A 24,234-nucleotide genomic window follows, 5' to 3' on the forward strand; every position below is an offset into this window, starting at 1 on the left:
CTGAACCCGTTATGGCCGCTGGGCACCTTGAGCGCTGAGCTCCCCTCCTTGCACAGCTCCACCCAGAGCCTAGGGGTGAAGCCTGCAGCCCAAGGCCCGGCACAGTGCTGCCCTCCCTGGCTGCCCCAGCCATGTGACCATGGGGCAGGGGTGGGGGGGCAGGTACAAGTCCCAGCCTCACTACTGAACTCGGTGAGGCCCTCTCGACTCTGGGGAGCACCAGGAGCATGGGGGCCTGATCCTCTCCAGGCCCCCTGGAATCCTGGCCAGGGAGCAGGCTTCAGGCAGAACTGTGACACATCCACACCCTCAAACTGCCCCCCACAGTGCCCAGGCCCCTGGCAGCTGATTCCAGTGCCCCAGCCTAGCTGCGGACCAGGCCAGGGGCCCTGCTTCCTGCAGGCCAGGCCTGCCTGTGGTCACCTGGAGCCACGTGGTTAGCAGCCCTGACTCAAGCCCTTCTCTGCCCCACTGGGTGGTCAGGCAGGGCCTGTCTCCACCTGTGTCCGGTACACAGGCACCTTAGTGCTGGGGGTCGCAAACACCTAGCTAGGGAATCGAGTGTTGGGGACTTCTGGCTGACACCCCCCTTCAAGTCAGACTTGGCCACTCACCCTTAGAACCACCCGGGCCCTCCTGCCCTGCCCCCCTGCCAAGCCTTTCCCCACAGTCTCATAGGGCCTGTGCCTCCCCAGTGTCTTCCTTTGGGTCCACTGTGCCTGCCCCTCCTGGAGCCCTCTTTATCCATGATTACACGCCCATGGGTCCTTCCCAGCTGGCCCTTGGCACCATGTCAGCAGCCAGGCCACACTCAAGGCCCATGTCCTACCATGAACACAGCCCTGAGGCCCCACCGTATCACCCTGGCCCAGGAGGTGCCCTGGTTGGGCTCCCCTGGGGGCCCAGTCTGGCGGGGCAATCCCGCACACCGCCTCTGGGAGGGGCTGGCTGGACCAGGCCTCTTGCTGCCCAGCTCAGAGGACGCTGCGGGGAGCCTCTGGCCAGCCCCCCAGCACTGCCTCTCACTGGCGTTGGGGCCCCTGGGCGCTCATATCCCGTGTCTCCAGGCTGCTGTTGCATGGCAGGGAGCTCTTTCTTGGGGTGAAAACAGGGTGAGCACGCAGGTCAGTGTCCAGCGCCTGCGAGAAAGGCTCGGGGCAGCTCAGGTTCACAGAAACAGACCCAGGCTGTGTGGCGGGGCATGGCAGGGCGGGGAGCAGAGTTCCAGTGTTTATTATTGTACATATATATATATTTCATGTGTATACACAGATAGTTTTCTCTCTTGGAAGTATTAAAAAATTGATCAACCTTCAATCTATAAAAAATACCTACTCTACATGATAGAAAAATCTCTCCTCCAAGTTTACACTGATTTACACCCAAGGCTTTCCCCAGAATGTACAATACGAGGCAACATCTTAAACCTTAGTGTAGAAGGTGGGCCACGCAGAGGGTGGAAGGACACAGGGCCACACACATGCTCTCACACACTCGCACGCACACACACTCCCTCACGCACATGCTCGCACCAGCAGGGCCCCCCCCCCCCCCGCCTCCAGGAGGCTCCTGGCCACATTCAGGCCCTGGGGCAGGCCTGCAGCCCCGGGGGGTGATGCTGCTGCTCCTTGAAGGAGCCCCCAAGATGCCAGGAAGGCCCTGTCCTGTGGACCTGGGGGCCAGCCCTGCCTGGCCTCCTGCAAAGCGTGCCTGGCAGAGGAACCACGACTCCTGAAGACCTCTGACTCCTGGAGGAAGCTGGCTCCAGACGTGCGGATGCCTGGGGGCAGTGGACATCCGCACGGGGAGGAGGGCCTGCCCCCCAGAGTCAGTGACCCCCACCGGTGGCTCTCACATCTTAGGATTAGTGCAGCCAGGGTGCGGCTGGGGGCACGGCCCTGTGACCTGCAGGCCCCCGGGCTTCACACTGGACCAAGGGGCCCCTTCCAGTTGGGTGCCGGCTCAAACAGCCCAGAAAAGCTGGGGGTACAGCAGCGCCTGGCTATCCTCCCCCGACGTCTGGCGCCAGAGTTTTGGGGCCTGTGTGCAGTCCAGGGGCAGTGCAGGCCTGGACGGCACCAGGCAGGGCGCCTGGTGGCAGCAGGGAGCAGCACCCCTGGGGGACCCATTTCCCTTCCTCCTCGACCGGGTGGGAAGCGCGGGAGGTCTGAGGGTCTCGCCCAGCCTGAGGCTGTCCTGGAGCCCCTCCGTCCGGCCCCGCCCCGGCTCAGCTGTGTCCTCCCGCTGGGCGAAGGAGACCCCGCGTGCTGGGTAGAGCCTTCCTGCGGCTACTTGACCTCCAGGATGGATGGGTTGGTCTCCATAATGGCCACGATGATCCTGTCGATGTAGTCTTGCAGCCGGAAGTTGATCTCCTCCTGCTTCTGGATGGCGTCCATGAGCTGGGGGGTTCAGGGGGCGCAGGGTTGGTGCCTGGCACCTGGATTGCGGACGCCTGCGGGCCGAGTGGGGCATGTGGGGGCAGGGCCGTTACCTCGTCTCGGGAGACTGAGCTGATCTCCGCGGCCAGGGACTCCGAGAAGGCCGTGGAGAAGAGGCTCCTGGCTCCCTGAATGCTCAGGTTGATGATCTGCCCGTTGAGCTCGTCGTTCTGCTCCTTCAGGCTGCGGTTGTCCTAGGGGACACAGGGCGTCACTCCCGGGTGCATGGGACAGGCCCTCCCGCCGGGTGTGGCCCCAGCGCACCTGCTTGAGCCTGCGGACCTCCTGCTCCAGCTCGCTCTCTCGCGTGCGGCTGTGGTATTCCTGCAGACCCGCGCTGCTGCTGCGGCCTCTCCGCTGCTCAGCCTCCAGCTTGAAGAGCTGCAGGTGCTCCAGCTGCTTGCGTAGGTCCTCGATCAGCTGCGGGGGAGTGGGCTCAGCCAGGCCACAGGGCCTCTGGGCGGTCTCAGCACCCATGGGGGCGGCCCCTGCTCACCTCCTGGGTGGCCTCCTTGTCCCTCTGGAACTGGTGCCTCTCGTGGCTCAGCCGGTCCCCCAGCTTCCGCCTGTTCTCCTGCTCGTCACTGAGCCGCACGGACAGCTCCTCAATCTCATCCAGCAGCTTCTGCTTCTCCTGTAAGAATAAAGGTTGCCATGGACACACCTGTATGCCGCGGTCCCTCACAGCTCCCCCAGGCCCAGGTACTGTTTCTGGGGGCGGGAGGTGGGACCCACTCAGGAGCAGGGGCTGAACCCAAGTGCTCCCAGGTGTCCTCAGGGCGCACAGAGGCCCAGCTGAAGTCAGCCCCTCAAGGACAGCATCCTGGATCAAATCAGGGGTTAATCTAAGTGTAACTTTCCAGGCCCAAGTACCCTGAGAAGTCAGGCAGGGCCTCTTACCTTTTGGCAAAGGGAGGGCCAGGCCCCGCCTGTCCTGGCTCCCTCAGCCCAGGGGCCTCATGTCACCACCAACCGGGTGGCTCCCTCACCTTGGAGACCCTGTCTCAGGTCCCAGCGGCCTGCAGGTACCCCGGGAGGAGCACGGGAAGCCGGCGGGCAGCTCACCTCCTCCAGGCGCTCGATGTTGGCCTTCAGGCAGGGCGTGCAGGACCTCAGCTCACTGTTCTCCTCGTCCAGCTGCTGCAGCCTGGGCACAAGAACTAGGCTGGGACCCACGGAGCTGTCCCCGACCACCACACACGCCCACACAGGGGCCAGAGCTCCTCACAAGCCAGGAAGGCGTCCACACCTCAGGTGTGGGGAAGCCTCACGTTTACAGAAAAGCTGTCACCACTGAGCGAGTCCCTGGACCCTGAGCCCCTAGCGGCTTCTCGAGGCGTCTGCTAGTCCTCGTGGCGTCTGCTAGTCCTTGTGGCGTCCGTCACACTCACACCGGAAACACGGGCGACCAAGCCACGGCCTCAACCCCGGCGCCACTTCCCGTCGGGTCCCCGCAGCGCAATGCCATCACGGCTCCTGTGTCCCCTCGGGGCTGCAGCATCTCTGGGCTTCCCCGCTCTTCGTGACCTTGACATTCTGAGCAGGCCTGGCCCTGTGTGTGGTGGACGCCCCTCAGGCTGGGCTCATCTGGGGTCCTCCGGTGACTGGACAGGCTGTGGGTCTGGGAAGAGCCCCACAGAGTGGGGTGCCCTTCACATCCCACGTGACGTTGACCTGGACCACTGGGTGGTCTGTCGGCCAGGTGTCTCCTTGGTCAGGTTCTGCTTTTCCCGTCTGTCCTCTGTCTTCTGGTCACGGGCCCCATCCAGGCTCCAGGGACCCCCAAGGGGGCTTCTCTGCGTGTTGTTTGGGCTCCTCATTGGCTCAGCCTCAGGGGCTCTTGCTCTGCCCCAGCTCTGCCCACCCGGAGCCCATGATGCACTGCCTGGCTGTGCTCCAGTGCCTCCCAGCCTCTGCTGGTTTTTCTCTGGCCCAGCCACATGCCCACTCTTCTCCCAGGAGCCCTGGTTCCCTCATGCCCCTGAACCCCCAGGGCTGCAGGTCCAGGCACAAGGAGCTGCTGACTGAGGTACATAGGGCAGGCAGTGACCCAAGTGCTGTCTCGCTCTGAGGGCCTCTCAAGGCCCCATCCACCTTTGGCCCCAGCTGCTGCCTGTTCGACCAGCAGGATGGCCTGCCCTTAGCACCCACAGGCCAGTGCACAGGGCCCCACGGAGAGGCTCTCCCGAAGTCCACTGACCCCACTGTGCCGAGGTCCAGCAAGAAGGCTGTCCCTGGTGCTGGCGCAGCAGGTCTGCCCCCGGGAGGCCTCTGTCCAGGGAGACCCCAGCACATCTCTGCGTACAGCCCCTCCTGCTGCCCACCACTACGAAAATGTGTCCAAATGTTATCTTCCAGCCTTAAGAGCTGGACATAAACACATGCTTAAGGGCCTGGAGTCATGAATCGCTGCTGCCTGCTGAAGGCTGAAGGTGGGGCCATTCAGTCACAAAGATGGTGACTCTGCAGGAGGACGGCGGGAACCCTCGTCAGGGACCCCACAGCTGACCAGCAGCCTGTGGGCATTTAGGTTCTTTGCCAGTTTTGAGATGCATGTGTCCCCATGCGTGGACACCACAGACTAAGTTCCTGGTCCCCTCTTACGCCTTTGTGGGCATGTGTGTGGAGCCTGCTCCCCTTTCCTAACTGTTTAAGGCTCGTGCCTTCAGGGGAGCCCAGGGTAATGTTCTCAAGTTGCCTTAAAGAAAGATGGTGACTTTGATTTGGTTGCTGTAACGTCCTCATGAGAAAGATTAGAGGAGGTGATGTCCACGTGGTGTCTGTCTTTGATCCTGATAATCGTTTCCTTCACAGGGTTTTCTTCACGAAGGTTTTCCCACTGTTCCTACGGTCAACTTTGTTCCTAGGCGTCGTGCCCTGGGGTGAAGGGCTGTGCACTGACCGCGCAGCTGTCTCTCTTCCTCATCACTGTCCACCCGCCCCACTGGTCCTGTCTCCCCTCCCCAACCTGCCCACCCCTTCCCCACCCCACCTCCCCTCCCCCATCCTCCATCACCTCCTCCTGCCCCCTCCCATCCCCATCCCCATCTCCCCTCCCCCATCCTCCATCACCTCCTCCTGCCCCCTCCCCTCCCCATCCCCATCTCCCCTCCCCCATCCTCAATCGCCCCCTCCTGCCCCCTCCTCTCCCCATCCAATCTCCCCTCCCCCATCCTCCATCACCCCTCCCCCATCCCCACCTCCCCTCCCCCATCCTCCATCACCTCCTCCTGCCCCCTCCCCTCCCCCATCCCATCTCCCCTCCCCCATCCTCCATCGCCCCCTCCTGCCCCCTCCCCTCCCCCATCCCCACCTTCCCCACCCCCGCCACCTGGCCTGCAGGTTCTCAATCTCGATGCTCTTCTCCCGCTCCATCTTGCACAGGAGCTCCTTCTGCTTGCGGGTCTCCTCCAGAACCATCTCACAGGCTCTCAGCTCCTGCTCCTTGAGCTGCTCCTCCAGGGCATTGGCTCTGCGGGCAGAGGGCGAGAGACTGTCCTGAGACGCTGCGCCCAGATCTGGAGAGTGGCCCTGCCCAGAGGAGGGACAGGCAGGCCCGGAGGGTCCCCCACAGCCACAGCTCTCGTCAAGGGCGGTTCTGAAGCAGGAGATGTGTCCCCCAAAGGAGCCTCCACCCTACACTGAGGGTGCCTGGGCTTCAGACCCCGGCACAGTCCTGACAGCAGGGACAGTCCCCATTGTTCTCGGGGGCCCTCACCCCCACCCCGGCCTGCACCCACAGTAGCCGCCAGCTTGCTGGGTGTGATTGGGAGACCCTCTCGGGACAAGCCCACCATGTGCCTGGCCCCAGGCACCTCATCCTACTACTCCAGATTGGGGATGTGGTTTACAGACTGCCCCCCACAAGGTCAGATGCGAAGGCAGGTGTTGCAAGAGTGTGGTAGATGTGAAGACAGATGTTGCAAGAACTCAGGGACAGGTGGAATGTCTGCACAGAGACCCCAACCCTGGTACCTTCCCAGACCACCACGTCTACTTGCAGGAGACCTCCCAGAGATGGGCTCCCGGGGACGGCTGGGCTGGCGTACCCCCAGCTGCCCTGCACACGGGGCTTCTCGTCTGCCTTTTGGTGCCTGCGCCTGAGAGTGCACAATAGGCTGAAGACCACAAGACCACCGGAAAGCTCTCATATAAAACATCCAGAGCAAACAGGAAAAACGACCCAGAGGAGATACACATCTTGTGGGAGACGCTGCACCTGTCACCCTCAGAAGCTAGAGAAACTGCATCCACGAAACAGCAGCTGTCGCAGGAGCGACACACGACAGAGGCAGCCCTTAGCAATTAAAACTCCACCCAGCCGAATTCTGAATTCAAAAGAGGAACTGAAAGAAAAAAACTAAGAATCATCATTCAGCAAGAAAGAACGAGAAAGTCAGGGAACAGGAAAGGAAAGGAGAACGGTCCAGAAGGTCTAACAGCTGACTGACAGCAGCGCAAATGGACTACGGACCTTGGGAGAAAACGGGAGAAACTGCACAGAGTCGGGAACTATCCTCCTGAAGCTGAGGGAGCCCCTTTCCAGATTTAAGGGCTAGAACCTCCTGCCCCTGGCTCAGGAGCGGACACGAAGCCCTCCCAGCACCGGGGGAGGGAGCAGGACCCGCAGAGCTGTGAGCCAGCGGCGTCAGGGCCCTGCTCACAGACAGACAGACTGCAGCAGAGCAGGCTGCCCCGGGCCGGCTCCCAGGGGAGTCCCAGACTCAGCCACCGGCGGCGGCGGGGGGCGGGGGGCGGGGGGCGGTGCTGGGGGGCACAAAGCCTTTTTCAGACACATGAGGCCTTAGGGAGCCGGGCTCCTATGCCTTGAGCAGGGCCTCTGTTTAGAAACCAAGTGGGCCAAGACGTGGAATCTAGAGAATAAGAAACCAGATGTGGGGGACGCTGGTGTAACTTGTCACATGCAGGGAAAAAGGCCATGGGGGTCACAGGCTGGGAACCGCAAGCAGCCCCAGGAGCGCAGGCCGAGGGGACTCAAGCAAAACCAGGAGGAGCGGCCCAGCAGCTGGATACGGCAGGCCAGGGGCTGGCGGGCAAGGCAGGGCAGGGCGGGCTTTTCACCAGCCTGTGGGTGACTGATTAACGCCCATCAGGCTAGAAGGCCCGCCCGTCATCTGAGAACTGTCTGGCCGCCCTCCCACTCTCCCTGGCGGCCCCCAGCCAGGGCCCAGCACTGTCTCTGAACCCCGAGTCTCGGTCTCCTAGTCCAGGGGGTCTCAGACCTGATACAATCCTGCATCAGGACAGGTTCTTGGAATGGGGGCACACGCCAGACGCCCCCAGGTGGGAAGCCCAGCTAGGTGTTCCGAGGGCACAGTGTGGCCCCGGCTGCTCTTGAGGGGCCCTCTGTTGCCCCTTCCTTGGGGAGAGCCTTGCTCACCCCACCAGCACCCAGAGAGACAGCCCCCAGCAGTTGGATGGGGGGTGGCGCCTAGAGAACCTGAGTGGAGAACCACCAGGGGGCAGATCACACCCCGAAGGCTGCAAGAGATCTGCATCCTGTGCTCACCTGTGTCCCTGCCCTCAGCTGTGCACACCTGTGTGCTGTGCTCACCTGTGTCCCTGCCCTCACCTGTGCACACCTGTGTCCCTGCCCTCACCTGTGTACCCTGTGCTCACCTGTGTCCCTGCCCTCACCTGTGTGCCCTGTGCTCACCTGTGTCCCTGCCCTCACCTGTGTGCCCTGTGCTCACCTGTGTCCCTGCCCTCACCTATGTGCCCTGTGCTCACCTGTGTCCCTGCCCTCACCTGTGTGCTGTGCTCACCTGTGTCCCTGCCCTCAGCTGTGCTCACCTGTGTCCCTGCCCTCACCTGTGTCCCTGCCCTCACCTGTGTACTGTGCTCACCTGTGTCCCTGCCCTCACCTGTGTGCTGTGCTCACCTGTCCCTGCCCTCACCTATGTGCCCTGTGCTCACCTGTGTCCCTGCCCTCACCTATGTGCCCTGTGCTCACCTGTGTCCCTGCCCTCACCTGTGTGCTGTGCTCACCTGTGTCCCTGCCCTCAGCTGTGCTCACCTGTGTCCCTGCCCTCACCTGTGTACCCTGTGCTCACCTGTGTCCCTGCCCTCACCTGTGTGCTGTGCTCACCTGTGTCCCTGCCCTTAGCTGTGCACACCTGTGTGCTGTGCTCACCTGTGTCCCTGCCCTCACCTGTGTGCTCTGTGCTCACCTGTGTCCCTGCCCTTAGCTGTGCACACCTGTGTGCTGTGCTCACCTGTGTCCCTGCCCTCACCTGTGTCCTCTGTGCTCACCTGTGTCCCTGCCCTCACCTGTGTACCCTGTGCTTACCTGTGTCCCTGCCCTCATCTGTGTACCCTGTGGTCACCTGTGTCCCTGCCCTCACCTGTGTGCCCTGTGCTCACCTGTGTGCCCTGTGCTCACCTGTGTCCCTGCCTTCACCTGTGCTCATCTGTGCACCTGCCCTCACCTGTGTACCCTGTGCTCACCTGTGTCCCTGCCCTCAGCTGTGCTCACCTGTGTCCCTGCCCTCACCTGTGTACCCTGTGCTCACCTGTGTCCCTGCCCTCACCTGTGTGCCCTGTGCTCACCTGTGTCCCTGCCTTCACCTGTGCTCATCTGTGCACCTGCCCTCACCTGTGTCCCTGCCCTCACCTGTGCATACCTATGTGCTCTGTGCTCACCTGTGTACCCTGTGCTCACCTGTGTACCCTGTGCTCACCTGTGTCCCTGCCCTCACCTGTGTGCCCTGTGCTCACCTGTCTGCCCTGTGCTCACCTGTGTCCCTGCCTTCACCTGTGCTCATCTGTGCACCTGCCCTCACCTGTGTCCCTGTCCTCACCTGTGTGCCCTGTGCTCACCTGCGTCCCTGCCCTCACCTGTGCACCAGCTGGAGGTTCTCCTGCCGCAGCCGGCTGTGCTGCTCCCCGTTGGCAGCTGTGTCCTTTTCCAGTTCCGACACCCGCTTCTCCAGGAAGACGACCTGGGGAATGAGATGGTGGCTTGAGAACAAGGGGCTGGGAGAGTGCATGCCCCAAGCAGACGGTCCTGGAGGCCACACCCACCAAGCTGGAGAGCCATAAGCACCAGTGAGGGCGGGGTGCACACGGTGCCCTCAGGTCTCTAAGGGTGAGGCCTCAAGGGTGGGCAAGGCACTGCTCTGCAGGGGCACTGTGTGCACAGAAAGGCCCAGGGTTGGCTGTGCCCGCCTCAGGGAGCCAGGCACACTCAGCAGGTGGTGAGAGGTGTGATGACCAGACCACCAGACTGGAGAGCAGGGAAGGCTCGGAAGAGCTGAGATGCTCCAGAGGGCAGGTCCAGGAGGAGGGTGGACAGGGAGGAGGAGAGGAGGAGGGTGGACAGGGAGGTGGGGGGAGGAGGGTGGACAGGGAGGTGGGGGGAGGAGGGTGGAGGGGGAGGCAGGTGGACGGGGAGGAGGGTGGACGCGGAGGTGGGCGGATGGGGAGGCGGGGGGAGGAGGGTGGACAGGTAGGTGGGGAGGAGGCAGGGCTGTGCCGTCACCTGGCCCCTGCACGTCCCAGAGCCCTGAGCCTCGTGACCTCGGCCAGAGGGAGGCTGCCCCTCCCCTAGGAACCTCTCCTGAGCAGCAGATTCCACCCACAGCCTGGCTTGGGGCCCTGGCTCTGGGATCGCCACAGCCACACCCCAGCACCTCTCCATGAACAGGTGTCCCTTTCCTGTTCACCTGAGGCTGCCGACTCTGACAGTGCCCACCGGAGACCAGCAGGGCTGCTGGGGGTCTGCTCAGCCCCCACGGTGCCAGCCCCACCTCCCACCGTGCTCTGCACACCTTGCCCAACACACCCGCCAGCCCTGCCACCAGTCCACGGCCCACCTTGTCGGCGATGTCCTCGTCCACGCCCTCCATGGGACCCGGAGGAGAGTCCTGCAGGGCCTCCATGGTCAGGGCCCCCGACTGCTGCAGGTGCCTGTGGAGGAGAAACAACAGGCCCGTCCAGAGGTCCTGCAGCGGGGCGAGGAGAGCAGAGAAGGGGAGCGACCACGGAGCCGGGCCTGTGCACATGAGCAAGCCCGGGACCGTGCAGAGGCACAGCCTGGGGCTACGGGCAGGTCTCCACTGCAGGGCCTTCTGGCAGGACGCCACAGCCAAGCGCCGGGCAAGCAGAGGCCTCACAGGCCCGGGCTCCTCCTCTGCCAGCTCCTGGACCGGGTACTTTGTACTTGGGCAATAAAACAGGACGTCACCCCTCTCGGCAATATGAAATAATCTAACGTCCCCCGAGCTGGTGAAACGTGCTCAGGGTCGTCTGGGGGCACACCGGGCCTTCGGCGTCCTCTCCGTGCCTGACTTGCAGGCACACCACTGGGGGCAGCCACGGGGCCCAGGCGCAGGGCTCCAGAGGCCGAGCAGGCCCGCGGCTCTGATACACAAGAGAGGTTCAGCACAGTGTGACCCCGAGGAGGCCAGGCACCCCCACTGTGCTAGGGCACGGGCTCCCGCAGGCGGTCACACAGCTAAGAACACAGCATGGAGAGCCCGTTCAGTAAAACGCTGTTAGAAAGTGTGTGTTTCTAACGCACACTGATGAAGGACGAGCTTCCTTCATCAAACATATGAAGGAAGCTCTTATTTCCTTTTCAGTACTGACCAAGCTTCTACATTCTTTTCATCTTTTTCCAAAAGCATTCTCAGGGGAACAAAAAAGAAGCGCATCTTCATGCCCAGGGGCCTCGAGCCCGACGGTGCCCTGGGGGGCATATTGGCGCCATGCTGTGGATTTCACTGACCCCGCAGGGCCGGGAGGAAGGCAGCAGCTCCTACTGGATCACTCCATGTCCGCGCCCACAGCGGGACCTGGACACGATCTCCTGGCCCAGAGACCATCCCGAGGAGGGGCCACGCCTGGGCCAACACCTGACCCCGACCTCAGACTGGGGGCTGACTCTGGTTTGAAGGTGTGTGGCCGAGTGTGGAGCCATCTCAGTAAGGCCAAGGGTCCTCATGTGGGGGTGAGAGCTTCTTTATTTAAGCCCGTCCTCACTGAGGAGGCCCAGCACAAGAAGGGACCGGGTGCCCGATTCACCCAAAGGAGGCAGGTCAGGTGGAACCCTAGACACGACCAGACCCCAGAGCCGCCTGCACGCGGGGACCACAGCCAGGTAGAGAGAAGTGACAGCAGGCATGCTGAACTTCCTCAGGAGGCCAGGGGCAGTTATGGAGGCAGCAGACTAAAACTGCACGCATGTGTGTGTGTGCGCACGCACGGCAAACTACACACACCTGCAGGCCGGGCTTTCTCACACAAGGGCACTCATGTGGGAGGGCCAGTCCTCAGAGCAGCACCACAGGCCAGCCTCAGGGCCACGGCCCGGGGCCCAGGCGCCCGGGCCTGATGCAGGGCTGGGAGGACGGGACTCGGGCGGCACGTCCCACCCGCTGCAGGTGTTTGGGTGAAAGGCGGGGTGAGCACGGCGAGCCCTCAGCCCTCAGGGTCACAGGGAAAGGAAAACAAGCAATCCACAGCCTCAGGGACGGACGGGGGGAAAGCACATGGCACCGAAGATCAGACGTTCAGGGACCACACGCTGGAGGAGAGGCCCTCCAGCGCCTGAGGGGCCACAGAGAGGAGCGCAGTGGGGGGCCAGCCCCCAGCAAGCGCACGACTGGGGACCAGGGCCTCCCAACAGGCGGCACCTGACCTGTGACCTGCCTGAAGGCAGCCGCAAGCCAGCTGACAGAGGCGCACTGGCCCCAGCACACACTGGCCCGGGGGCCCGCCAGCTGTGAGCCAGAGGCCTCCAGCAGGAGGCAGCGCTCAGAGAGGGGCAGGTGGGAGCGCCAGGCAGAGGCCACCAGCAGGCGCTCCGGGGGCGGGGAGCAGGGGACACCACAGACCGACATCCCAGAGAGGCCAGCAGTCGGCCTTCCACTCCGCCAGCCTAATTAACCTGGAAAGGGGTGCAAAGACTCCCCAAAGATGCCTGAGCGTCAGGGAAGGGGAGCGCTCCTAGGAGCTCCCAGAAGGGAGACATGGTCACCAAGAGACCCAGAGAGCACTGTGCCAGACCCTCCGCAGCAGCGCTGGGGCTAGCGCCTCAAGAGCAGCGCCTTCCAAGCCGCGAAAGGGAAGCCACTTCTGATGTGGAGTCTGCACGAAGCCAGACCACAGGGGCGAGGCACCCGGCAAGGGCGCAACCGTCTATTTTCTGGGCACCCCCTTCTCAAGAAGCTACAGGAAGATGTGCCGGACAGAAAACAGAGATTAAAAAGGGAAGAAGGGCCCGGAGGCGAGACAAGCTGACACCCCAGAGAGACACGCAGCCTGCATGGTGCGGGCGCGCAGGGCCAGGGCTCCAGGGCCGTCCAGGCAGGAGACAACACGAACAAAGAAACGTCAAGGCAATCAGTGTCTCCAGGAGAAGCAACACGCTTCTCGGAAAGGACATCCAGTGACCACGTCGCACACTTCCCTGTGGAGAAGGCTGGCCCCAGACACGCCTGGCGGAGGGGGAGCGTCCACACGTCCCCAGCCCTCAGTGTGGCTCCGAGACCGAAGAGCAAGGGACAGTCCTGATGCGCGATGTTCCCAAACTCGTCCACCTCGCCGGGGGGAGACGGCGTGGCAGGAGGGGTGCAGCCTTGAAGGAGGCGGACCCAGACACAGGCTGCAGCTTTGGGGGCCCCCCGACCCTGCCCAGCCCTCAGGTGGGAAAGACTCGACCCAACTGGAGGGAGGCGAGGGCTCCCACCAGGGACCCCCTGCCACACACCCAGGTCCCCATCCACCGCTGGAGCGAGTCCTTTTACAGCCCACCCTTCAAGTCATTTTCAACCCCAAACCATGAGAAGTGACTTTCAAAAGTTTTCTTGGAAAAGCGCAGTGAGCAGGCATACGTTCCAGAAGGGCTCCTACCTTGCCACCTTCTTGCTGGACAGCCGCTTCGTTGGACTGCAGAATGAAAACAGGAAAGTGGAGTCAGGGGACAGACAGGGAGGACGAGAGGAAGCAGGAAGTGCTGGCGAGGCAGACGGGGTGGGGGCACGTCACAGGCATGCACACCCGCGCCCCCGGCCGCGCCATGCAGGAAAGGCTGGCTCCCAGCTCAGCAGAAACTCAGGGACACAGGGACAACTTCAGGGCCCGGCGAGGGCCCCGTGCGTCACGTGGTCCTAGCTGGCGCAAAAGTCTAAGACGGAGTCACCGCTGGACCATTAGGGCGGGACCCAGAGGGGCCACGCAGGGTCCGAGCCATCAGCCGGGAGCACGTCCCGGTGCTGCAGGGCCGCGCTGCGCTCCCGAGGCCCGGCTGCAGAGGCCCACGTGCACATGAGGTTCAGCCGTGGGCTTCGCTCCAGTGCAGGCACTGCACACCCTCGGCCCTGGCCGCCTGGAAACCCACACAGCGTTCCTGCACCATCCGTGGCAGGCATGCCGGCTCCAGGGCGCTTGCCTCATGGGACTGTCCGCGGTGGCGGAAGGGCCAGCTGACCGCACCTCTTGCCTCTGGTGTTCCTGGGTTCCACTTCCCAGTTTACCTGCTAAACCATCGCTGGGCTCTGAGGAGGCACCAGCCACCTCTCAGAGAACAGCGAGGTCTGAGAAGAGACGTGCCCCCGGCCCAGGCCTGTGACGCTGCAGAAGCACAGGGACCCAAGGTGGGGCCTGCTTCCTGGGGCCCATCTGCATGAGCCGCACTGCAGTGGACTCAGGCCCTGGTGGCCGCCCCCTGGCAGCTCCGTGGTGGAGTTGCTCTGGCGAGAGCCCCACACCCGCCAGCAACAGCATTCCTCCAGGAGGAGATGTCCAGTGAGTCTGGAAGGCATGGCCCCGGGCCGGGTGGCTCTCCTCCCTGCCAACCCCTGGCCCCATGAGAACTCTTTATCATACTTCCCATTCAGCTTACTAAGTGGTCCCCTCTCCTGACTGAAGAAGTGTCAGCTCAGGACAGACCACTGTCCAGCCGACTCCTCCCCTCGGGCCCACAGCACCTACACCTCTGGATAAAGCCGACTCCCCAATGTCACGCAATGAACTATTTCACAGAGGCGCCAGGAACATGGCAAGTACATGGCAAGTGTGTTCTGAGGGTCCGGAGGTAGAAATCACGCCTGATATCAAACCTGTTGGACACTGGACCGAGTCACCTTTCACAACCACCAGATCCGCTCACCCTGAGACAGTTCCATGGATGCCGAGGGAAGCCTCTCCTGGAGCAGGTATGAGGGGAAGTTCCCACCTGACAACTGTGTCCTGATCGTAACAAAGGCTTTGATGGCATGGTAACCCTCTTATCAGTGCCTTTCTTAGGGGACAGGTGGCAAAATGGATGTGAGACCCCCCCCTAGATTTGCTGGCTGGATGTAGCCATGCCCCACTCTAGTCTTTGCCCCACAAAGCCTCGGAGAAGTGACTGTGGCTGCCCTGTGGCAGGCCCTCAACGTGGAAAAGACCACCTCCGTGTCAAGAGACTTCAAGAGCAAGAGAACTAAGATGCACATATGTCCTCAAGTTCACTCTCAAACACAGAGACGGCAGGGCCCCGCTCGGGAAGTACAAATGACCTCCCCAGCCGGGCGGGCGGCCTGCCCAAGGCGTGCATGGAGCACTGGGCTGAACACGAGGGGTAGAGGGGGCGGGCAGGTCTCTGAGCCCCCTTGTCCCCTGAAGCCCCTCACTGGGCACCTCCAGTTCCTCCTCAGTGCTGCCGGGGCCCAGCCTCCCTGTGAAGCTGCCCACCAGCCCTGTCCCTCACTTGACTGGGCGCTGGCTAGACCCGGCTGAGTGGGGCAGGAGGATGCGCATGACGGGCTATTCTCAAGGGCCCACCAGGCCGGCTGAGGGGCTGATGGCAGGTCCAGGGGACATGGACACGTGGCACCATCAGGATGGTTCACATTCTACACGACTCCCGCAGGTCAAGGCCCCTCCTCCAGGAAGTCCCCTGGAGGTCCACAGCATAACAGCACTGGATGGTCCCGCACCTCCTCTGCGGGACGGGACTGTGGGGTGTGTGGCATGAGGGCTCATCGCTCCATGCAACAAGCTAGAGTGCCAACCTAACGGACATGTTGACGCACGCCAACTGCCCAAGCTGTTTCCTGCAACTGGAGGCTATGAGGAGCCAGGGGCCGCCCCTGGGACTCGGACTTGGGGGTGGGCGGCGTTAGGCGGAGAGGGGAGCGGATGAGGAGGGGGACGGGCGAGGAGCAGCACATGCACATGGGCGGCAGAGAGCCGACCCTGAGAGCCGCTCCTGTTTGCACCCAGACCTAGGTCCCTTCAGGTTTCCAGATGCTGCTGTGCCTCCACTGAAAACGTCTTTTGGTGAAATGCAAAGAGCACGTCCTCCTAAGAGCAGGCTCTCCTACATGCGCTGCGGTCCCCAGGGAGGGCAGGGCGGGGGACGGGGCGGTGGCATGCACACGGGGCAGCAGGCCGGGCAAGAACATGCAGGGCCGGGCGGAGGCGAGGCCGCAGCCCGCAGGCCCGCTTGAGGGAGCCCCTGGCACTCGGGTGGCACCTGGGAAGGGCGGCGGGCACTGCGGGCCGGCGGGCTCTCCTGCACCCGGGACAGACGGCAGGCCAGGCACCGTGGGTTACCTATTATTCTCGAGGTCGTTCAGGCGAGCAGAGAGGTCCTCCAGGCGGTTGATCTGCCTGTGGCACTGGCTGCAGTAAAACTCAAAGGCCTCGTCAGTGAGGATGCTGTGCAGCTTGGTGCTGAGTGGGTCGGCGCTGGAGGGGCGAGAGGTGTGTCTTCAGGAGGGACCAGGCCGGGGCTGGGCAGGGTGCCAGCAGGAGGCCTCTGCTCATGGCACAGAGGCCCTTGCCCCACCTCTGGGACCGCAACGCCCCGTGTGGCGGCCAGAGTGCTTCCCGGTCAGAAGGCGCACAGGACGCGGGTGAGCCTGGCAGCTTCGCCAAGAAGCCAGCGTCGTGACACCCGCGACCCCCACCTGAAACATGTCCGTGTGAGTGCGGAGCACACAGCCGGCGCCTCACTTCCCGCCCTGTGGCCACAGCAGTGACTGTCTAGGGAGCGCCACAGCCGGGGCTGCGAGGAGGATGTCCCATAAAAACTCAGAATCGTTACTGCCCCAGGAACTAAGCACAGGGGCCTTCAGGGCAGCGGGAAGTGCGGCCACGGCTTGCGGCCACGAGGAGGACCCCAGGAAAGTGAAAGGGAGACATCAACTGAAGCACAGATGGCACCCCGTAGACGAAGCCGAGGACGCGGGCGGGCATGGAACCAGTGGAGGCATGTGCGTGGGGGGCCTCGGCCGGGCCCTCGGGCCACGCCAGCAAAGCGCACCCCTCTTGGCACGCCCAAGTCCACAACCTCCACTGTGGGCACGGGCGGAGAACCCCCAGAACCAGGAGCAGGGGGACAGGGGGCTGACAGGGGCGGGCACAGGGGTGGGTGCTTCCTCCAGGGCCTCCTGACGCCCGGAGAGGAAGCAGAGCTGGGAGGAGCCCACCCATGAGCCCAGGGCTGGCCTGCCAGATGCCACAGCTCAGTGTATTCAAGGCCAAACCTCGCCGTTTGGGGATGCCAGGTCATTATAGGAAATGAATCCCAACAGCAGTCTGTGATGCAAACACCTCTCTCAGAGGCTGGTCAAAGGACACAAGCATCCAGCTGCAAGAGAAGCACAGTCTGAAGACACGTGGGAAAACACGGAGAAACAGAAAACTCCGAGACAAGGACAGCCTCGGAGCTACTGCAGCCTCATCTGCGGCCGGTCGCGGCAAAAGGAGTCACTGGAAGTTTCTGTTTCCAGTGCAAGTAGAAGTGACATTTACACTATACTGTAGTCTGAAGTATCACATCTAAAAAAAAAATTGCAGGGACTTCCTGGACGCCCAGCTCCCTCTGCAGGGGCACAGGTTCAATCCCTGGTCAGGGAACTAAGATTCCAAATGCCGTGTGGTGCAGCCAGAAAAATGTACAATGTGCATGCCTTAACTGAAAAACACTTTATTGCTAAAAAATGCTCACCATCACCTGAGCCTTTAGGGAGATGCAATCGGTTCACAACAGTCACATCGCAGGTTGCCGATCCCAGACTCCCACCCTGATCATAATCATACCAAAGGTTTGGAATGCTGAGAATTTCCAAAATGTGACACAGAGATCGATGTAAGCACTGCCCTTGGGAAAGTGCGGGAGGGTTTCCACAGGTCTTCAGGGTGTACAGAACACGAAGGGGCGTGTAGGGCGAGGCCCATCAGCACAGCCAGACTCGGAGAGCTGAGCAGGACGCCAGCGCTCACTCACACAGGACAGGCCACACACACCACACATGTCACACACGCAACACACGTGACACACACACAACACGTGATATACGCAACACGTGCAACACACACAACACGTGTGACACACACAACACGTGCAATACACCAACAACATGCGCGACACAGAGAACACAGGCAACACACACAGAACAGGCCACACATACACCACATGTCACACACATAGAACACAGGCAACACACACAAGACACCACACACACCACACACATACCACACACGTCACACACAATATATGTGACACAACAGGCCCCCCACACACAGAACACATCACACACACAACACACGCAACACACAGAGAACACGTGCAACAGACACAGGACAGACCACACACCACACGCACAGAACACACATGACACACACAGAACAACCCACACACCAAACACATCACACACACAACACACATGACACAGAGAACAGTCCACACACATCACACACAGAGAACACACGTGACACACAGAGAACAGGCCACACACACCACACACGACACACACAGAACACACGTGACACACACAGAACAGGCCACACACACCACACACGACACACACAGAACACACGTGACACACAGAACAGGCCACACACACCACACACGACACACAGAGAACACACGTGACACACAGAGAACAGTCCATACACACCACACACATCACACACAGAGAACACATGTCACACACACACAACAGGCCACACACACACAGCACACAATACACATGACACACACAGAACAGGACACACACACCAGCCACATCACACACAGAGAACACACATCACACACGCGACACACACAGAACAGGCCACACACATGAACACCACACATCACACACAACATGCAACACACACCACACGCAACACACACAGAACACACATAACACACAGAGAACATGCCACACACAGAGAGAACACATCACACACAGAGAATACACATCACACACCCAGAACAGGCCACACTCACACCACCCACCGTGTCCCCTGCAGCCGTGGTCCCCACCACAGAGGGTCTCCGGGGACAGCTCCTCCTCACTGCTCTCGCCATAGTCCTCATCACACACACCACCCACATCACACACACCAGCCACACACACTCACACAGAGAACACATGTGACACACACAGAACAGGCAACACACATACCACCCACACATCATACACAGTAGCACACACACACTCTCTCACACACACAGAACACACATCACACACTCACAGCCTCCATCAAGCTCACTGCAAATCACAACTCAATTCACAAGCAGCGCTGAGAAACGTGCATAGCCAAGTGTCCCATCTGTATGCCTGGGGCTTGGCCGAGGCCTCTCAAACGAGGAGAGACTGGACCACGACGGGACGAGAGGAGCTGCAGCCGGCGGTCACCCCAACGGGAACCCTGACCTCAGTGGCACTGCTCTGCTACATCACAGGGAACGAGACCAGCCTGCGAACAGGAGCCTTTACCTGGGGGTAAGGAAGGCGGGGTCCCTGCAGCCGTGGTCCCCACTGCAGAGGGTCTCCGGGGACAGCTCCGCCTCACTGCCCTCGCCATAGTCCTCGAAGTGTTCCTCGCCACCTATAACCGTGACCACAGACTGGCCCTGCAGGTGGGACCTGCGGAGGCAAAGGAGAGTCAGCTGCCGCCTCGGGACCGAGCACCCCAGAGCTGTGGATGTGACCCGAGCCTCTGTTCGGAGCCCACGGCGACCACACGTGTGAGCACCTATTCCTCCAGTCACGCTGGGAAAGGTAAACAGGTGAGGCTGACTTTGCCCACGGATTCCGCCTGGCCCAACCGACCCAGCACCACCACGTCTATAACCAAAGCTTCATGGTCTGTGTCCTCCAAGATGCCCTGGAGTCTAGGGGTCACTGCACCCTGGCTCTTGGCAGATGCTCCTGGCCAGGGCCGGACCCCCTCCTCACCACAGCCCCCCCACCCCAGGACCCGTGAGCAGGCACTGGAGCTGCCCCTTGGGGGGGCCCAGGGGTCACGGAGGCCGTTGGTCCTCTGCCCAGACCCACAGCTGTGCACACGCAGCTCGGGCTCCACCGTGACCCAGCCCGGGGGCTCAGGATCTCAGCCATCTCTGAAGAGCACCCTTAGTCTGCCTGCCACCCACCAGCCACTGAAGCCAAGAAGGGATTCCTCCCGACAGCCACCCGATCACACAGAGCTGCTTTCTGTTTCTCCAGACAAGCTGCTTGTGTGTGCACGCGCCCAGACCCGGGACAGGAAGCCGCCCGCATGGTGAGAGGGACCCTGCACAGCCTCCGCGGGTCGGACCCGAGTGCTTGGGGCAGCGAGCGGCCAGGCGCGTGTCCCCACGTCAGAGGGGACGTGCACCTTGTGCTGGGGGCCTGGGGCAGGCCGTGGGCGCGGCACGCACCATGACGACAGAAGACAGGTGACCTCAGCTCAGATCGGCATCCTGTCGCCAATTCAGGTGTGTCTCACACTGAGGCTCACACGATGTCAGCGCATCCTGACAGCAAGTCACTGCTTAGGCAGCACAACAGCCCAAGGCTGGACACTTCCAGAGAAAGTCAAAGACATAATGGTTTCCTGAGTTTGGCACTTCTCCAGCTTTGATTACTTGACCCAAATGGAATTAAACGAACTTACCTGATTACCTTAAAAACACTGGTTAGGAAGCTGCGCTAAGGCAGTGCCCCAGCTCTGCGTGCTGCATCCTAACCCCCTCTCCCCAGCCCCTGGGGAGTCGTGCAGGCTCCGGCCTCACACACAGGGCTCGGCCCGCGGCCCCCACAGCTGTCCCTCTGGCCCCAGCAGAGCCGAGAGCCCACGGTGCACACATGACCACCCGCCACCAGATGGCCACCCCCACCACGGCAAGCCAAGGAAGAGTCCAGTAAATGCACCAATAAACTGTGTTCGAAGATCGGAAACCCATACTTCAGGATGCTGGTTCTGTCAAATAACCTGCGGACCCAGCACACGCCTGCCCAGCCCAGCAGGTGCCCTCCTCAGAGACTGACAAGTCGAGTCTGGGATCCACATGGATGCGCCAAAGCCAAAGCAACTGGAGAGGGGGCTGGAAGCGCACACGCCGGGACCACGCAGTGCTGACCCGCGCAGGGCACACACAGCCGAGCGGGTCGGCCAGCACAGCACACTCACTCAGCCACCTCGGGGGCCAGAGAGCAAAGAGGAAGCTTCAAACAGAGCCTGAGCCAATGGACGCCCTGATGCCTCTGTCTCCCGAGGAGGGGAGATGTGACCCCTGCCTCACAGCACACACAGGAGATGCAGAGCTGAGAACAGTGGCAAAACAATAAAGCTTTCAAACAAAAGTGCAAGTATCACTGCAGTGATGTGGAGTGAGCAGAGACTGAAACAGCACAGGCAGCCAACCACAGACACGCCAGGCGCCTCGGAGAATGAGAAGCTACCCCAAGCGAGTGGCGGGGGGGACATGCTTGCAGCACACCTGAGATAGAGGGGACCCCTGAGACATAGCAAGGGCTCCAACCGCTGAGGCCAGAGGACCTGGGAGGCCAGGTCTACCCAGAACTGAGGAGCAGCACCCGCTCACTGTCCCATTTCTCGCGGACCAGCTTGCAGAGCCCAGCTGTCAACAAAGGGGCACCAGCCTGCAGGGGAGAGGGTCTCCATGGGGCAGCGTGCCAGCAAGGCGCTGCCCGTCAGGCTCCTGGGAGACCCAGGTGAGGACCGCTCGCTCTGCGCCAGGACAGGACAGGGAGAAGCAGATGATGCCAGGAGCTGCCAGGATGGAGCAGCCAGAGCCTGCGGGCAGCCGGCTGGCAGGGAGCCACCCAACGCTGCCCGAGACCATCCGACCCACAGTAACCCCTACAGCCGAGCCCGAGCCCCAGGCACACACCAATCTGCGAGGACAAAGCCTGCACAGAAAGACATCACACTTACGTGAAGCAGCTTCATCCAGGAAACCTAAACTGCAAGCTGCCCCGGAGCCCAGGGCCCACTGACAGGAAACGAAGGAGCCGCACACATTCCCGTGGTGCGGCTGACAACAAGGACAACCCTCCGGTGCCTCTGGGCCAGGTGAGGGCACGACCCGAAGAGTGAGTCTCTCGCTGCGTCACGAGAGCCAAGACCGTGATGACAAAGCCCTGAGCACCAGTCGAATCCTCCCCACGACGGCGCATGAGCACCTGACGGGCGGCCTCGCGGCCTCTCCCAGGGGGCCTCCGCAGGCTCGGGCCCCGCCGACCCCTGCCGGCCGGGCGAGTGGGAACGCACCTGCCGGGCAGCAGCAGCAGGGCACCGTGCCCGGGCTCCTCCGCGGCGTCCAGGCACTCAGGCGGCACCAGCGTGCCCGTGTCCTCATCCGTGAAGGTCTCACATTCGCTGTAGGTGCTCTCGGAGCCCATGTACGCACTGTCCGTCACCTCGTTGGCCTAGGAGAGATGCCCAGAGTCAGTCCCGGCAGCAAAAGGGGCCCGCGGCGGGGAGCGCCCATGAGGAAGTGCTCCTGCACTTCCAAGCAGAAACAGGGGCTCACGGCAGACTTCAGTGTGTTTTAAAGTTAGCTGTGTATGTAAACATGCTTCAAGCAGACACAAGTGCCCCAGTGTCCCAGGGTACACACCGGGAGAGCCGGACCTCTGTGGGCCCCGGCACTGGAATGACACACCCCGTGAACTGACGTCCAACAGTCTAAGGACACGCCTTTTTCAATTTAAAAGTCCCCACCAATGACTACTACCTCCGTGCAGACTACTGCTCTGAAATTCAATTACGTGGTCTAACCTCAAAATTGGAATTCATCAACTGTTGGATCAATTACATTCGCTAGTTCAGGGCTATTTCCCACTAAACACGCCTGTGTTTTCACTCTTGTGGACCCAGCACCAAGTAACTGTCTGCAGACGGTCCAAGTGAACCTGCAGCCATACACAGGTTGCCTTCACTTTGCAGCCTCAGCCTTAATCAAGGGGCAACCGGTTAGCAAAGCAGCCAAGCTTTCACGCTGGTTAACGATGGACAAATGAGTGAGATTTCAGAGAAAAGGCTGGAGAGGCTGCACTTTGACCTTGGGCTCTGCCAAGAGATTTGGGGGGGCAGAGGGCCCCGCACGGATGCCCCCACACCCGTGCCCAGTGGAGACCAGGTCCGACCCCATCTGCCGTCCACCAGTCGTGTGACCCGTCCACCAGCCGTGTAGCTGGTGAGCGTCCAAGGGGCGCCACATCGAGGGGAGAACGGACGCTGGACGCGGCTTTCCCGAGGTTGCCACCTCTCAGAACGTGGCCGCCACACGGGCAGGTGCGGGACAGCCTGAAAGGGGGCCCACATGCCAGCTGGTCCGGGGCAGCGTGAGACGGGGAAGGCCCGAGGTCCCCACTGCAGGCCTTCCTCGACGCTCCTGTTCCCATACTTCTCCAAGTCCCCGGCGACTATGTAATCCACAGAGTGCTCACTTCAAAACCGAAACCAGGGACTCCCTTCAAGAGGCCCCCACGGTGCTTCTCATGACCACTGAGTGACTGGCTCCAAGCTGAGCCTGCAGGCAGGCACTGTGGTGTCGAGGCTGGACCCACCGCCCGGGTCCTAGGGACAGCTGCCTGGGGCCCTCCTCACCCCCCACTCGCCCTCGACAAGAAGCAGGTGGGCCCACACACCTGAGACACAGGCTTCCCGCAGGGACAGAGCGTGACTCAAGGCCGCACCCCAGCAGAGGCTCCTCTGGGCAGCAGGGCCCCGGTCCTCACGGGCAGCTGGGTGCGCAGAAGCGGGGTGGGCCTGATGTGCAGGTCTGACCTCCCCTGAGGTCATGGCTGCAGCCTGAGTGAGCCTTCCTGCTGGGGCTCGGCAGGACAGCTCAGGATGGAAGTCACCCCCCTCCCCTGCCAGCGCAGGAAGACCAGGCAAGCGCTAATCCCAGCTGCCAGACAGAGAGGAGCACTCGCCCACCTTCCACGCTCCTTCCCACAGCAGGACAGGCCCCCAGGGCCCAGAGCGGCCCAGGAGGCCCTGGGGCTCCCGGAGGACCCCAGGCAAAGTCTGAGTTGGGCTGAGAGGGCCAGGAGGACAGGGCAGCTGGTCTCCCCGAGTCAGGCTGCCCTGAATAAGCGTCACAAGCCGGATGTTTTCCAGGGAGGGCTGGTGAAGCTGCCCTTAGAAGGCAGAAGCTGTGTGGGGCGGCCCTGCAGGAGCACAGAGGGGATCTGAGCCCTGCTCCCGCAGCCCTGGTGCCACCAGACGGGCCTCAGGATGAGTTCAAGGAAATCCCAGTGCGCCTGAGAACGCTTGGCTGTTTCCTCACCAGGTAACAAAATGTGGTGGGCAGGGAGCTTGCACGCACCGCCCCCAGCAAGGAGCTCGGGGCGGCCAGGCCTGCCCGAGGCCCTGCCGTCTGGCCACGGTCCCTCTGAGGAGAATCAGCGGCTGGGCCGATCGTGGCCGGGGCCCTGCCTTCTCTTACCCTCAGACACCCGCCCGGCTGGCCGGCTCCACACAGCAGCTCCAGGAAGGGCGTGTGTGCAGACGGCCTTCCCATGGAACTGCGTGCCGGCACTCCGTCCAGCTG

The 24,234-nt window shown here is 62.0% G+C and overlaps 1 protein-coding gene across 3 annotated transcripts; it reads right to left on the reverse strand.

Annotated features, from left to right (window-relative positions):
• Positions 1 to 1,239: 1,239 nt before the first annotated feature.
• Positions 1,240 to 24,234, reverse strand: RAB11FIP3 (RAB11 family interacting protein 3). 3 transcript variants are annotated; one of them, XM_068967520.1, is made up of 13 exons: positions 24,130 to 24,234; positions 21,945 to 22,102; positions 19,163 to 19,312; positions 16,005 to 16,139; positions 13,317 to 13,352; positions 10,277 to 10,370; positions 9,300 to 9,403; positions 5,773 to 5,913; positions 3,507 to 3,588; positions 2,938 to 3,075; positions 2,724 to 2,861; positions 2,495 to 2,635; positions 1,240 to 2,402 (listed from the first exon to the last, which is right to left on the reverse strand). In XM_068967520.1, the coding sequence occupies exons 1-13, from the start codon at positions 24,202 to 24,204 to the stop codon at positions 2,289 to 2,291; spliced, it is 1,506 nt and encodes a 501-aa protein (XP_068823621.1). In that variant the 5' UTR covers positions 24,205 to 24,234; the 3' UTR covers positions 1,240 to 2,288. The 3 variants fall into 3 exon arrangements, with proteins under 3 accessions (XP_068823621.1, XP_068823620.1, XP_068823622.1); XM_068967519.1 differs by having other exon boundaries at positions 2,706 to 2,861; XM_068967521.1 differs by lacking the exon at positions 16,005 to 16,139 and having other exon boundaries at positions 2,706 to 2,861.

The sequence above is a fragment of the Capricornis sumatraensis genome, chromosome 3 (assembly GCF_032405125.1).
Source record: "Capricornis sumatraensis isolate serow.1 chromosome 3, serow.2, whole genome shotgun sequence".
Lineage (NCBI taxonomy): Eukaryota > Metazoa > Chordata > Mammalia > Artiodactyla > Bovidae > Capricornis > Capricornis sumatraensis.

Excerpts from the sequence above, each read along its gene's own strand:
- RAB11FIP3 (XM_068967519.1), bottom strand. The coding sequence starts at position 24,204 with ATGGGAAGGCCGTCTGCACACACGCCCTTCCTGGAGCTGCTGTGTGGA. Across the intron at positions 2,636-2,705 it reads AGGTCCGCAGGCTCAAGCAG|GACAACCGCAGCCTGAAGGA; the intron begins GTGCGCTGGGGC and ends TGTGTCCCCTAG. Across the intron at positions 2,403-2,494 it reads GCTCAGTCTCCCGAGACGAG|CTCATGGACGCCATCCAGAA; the intron begins GTAACGGCCCTG and ends TGAACCCCCCAG.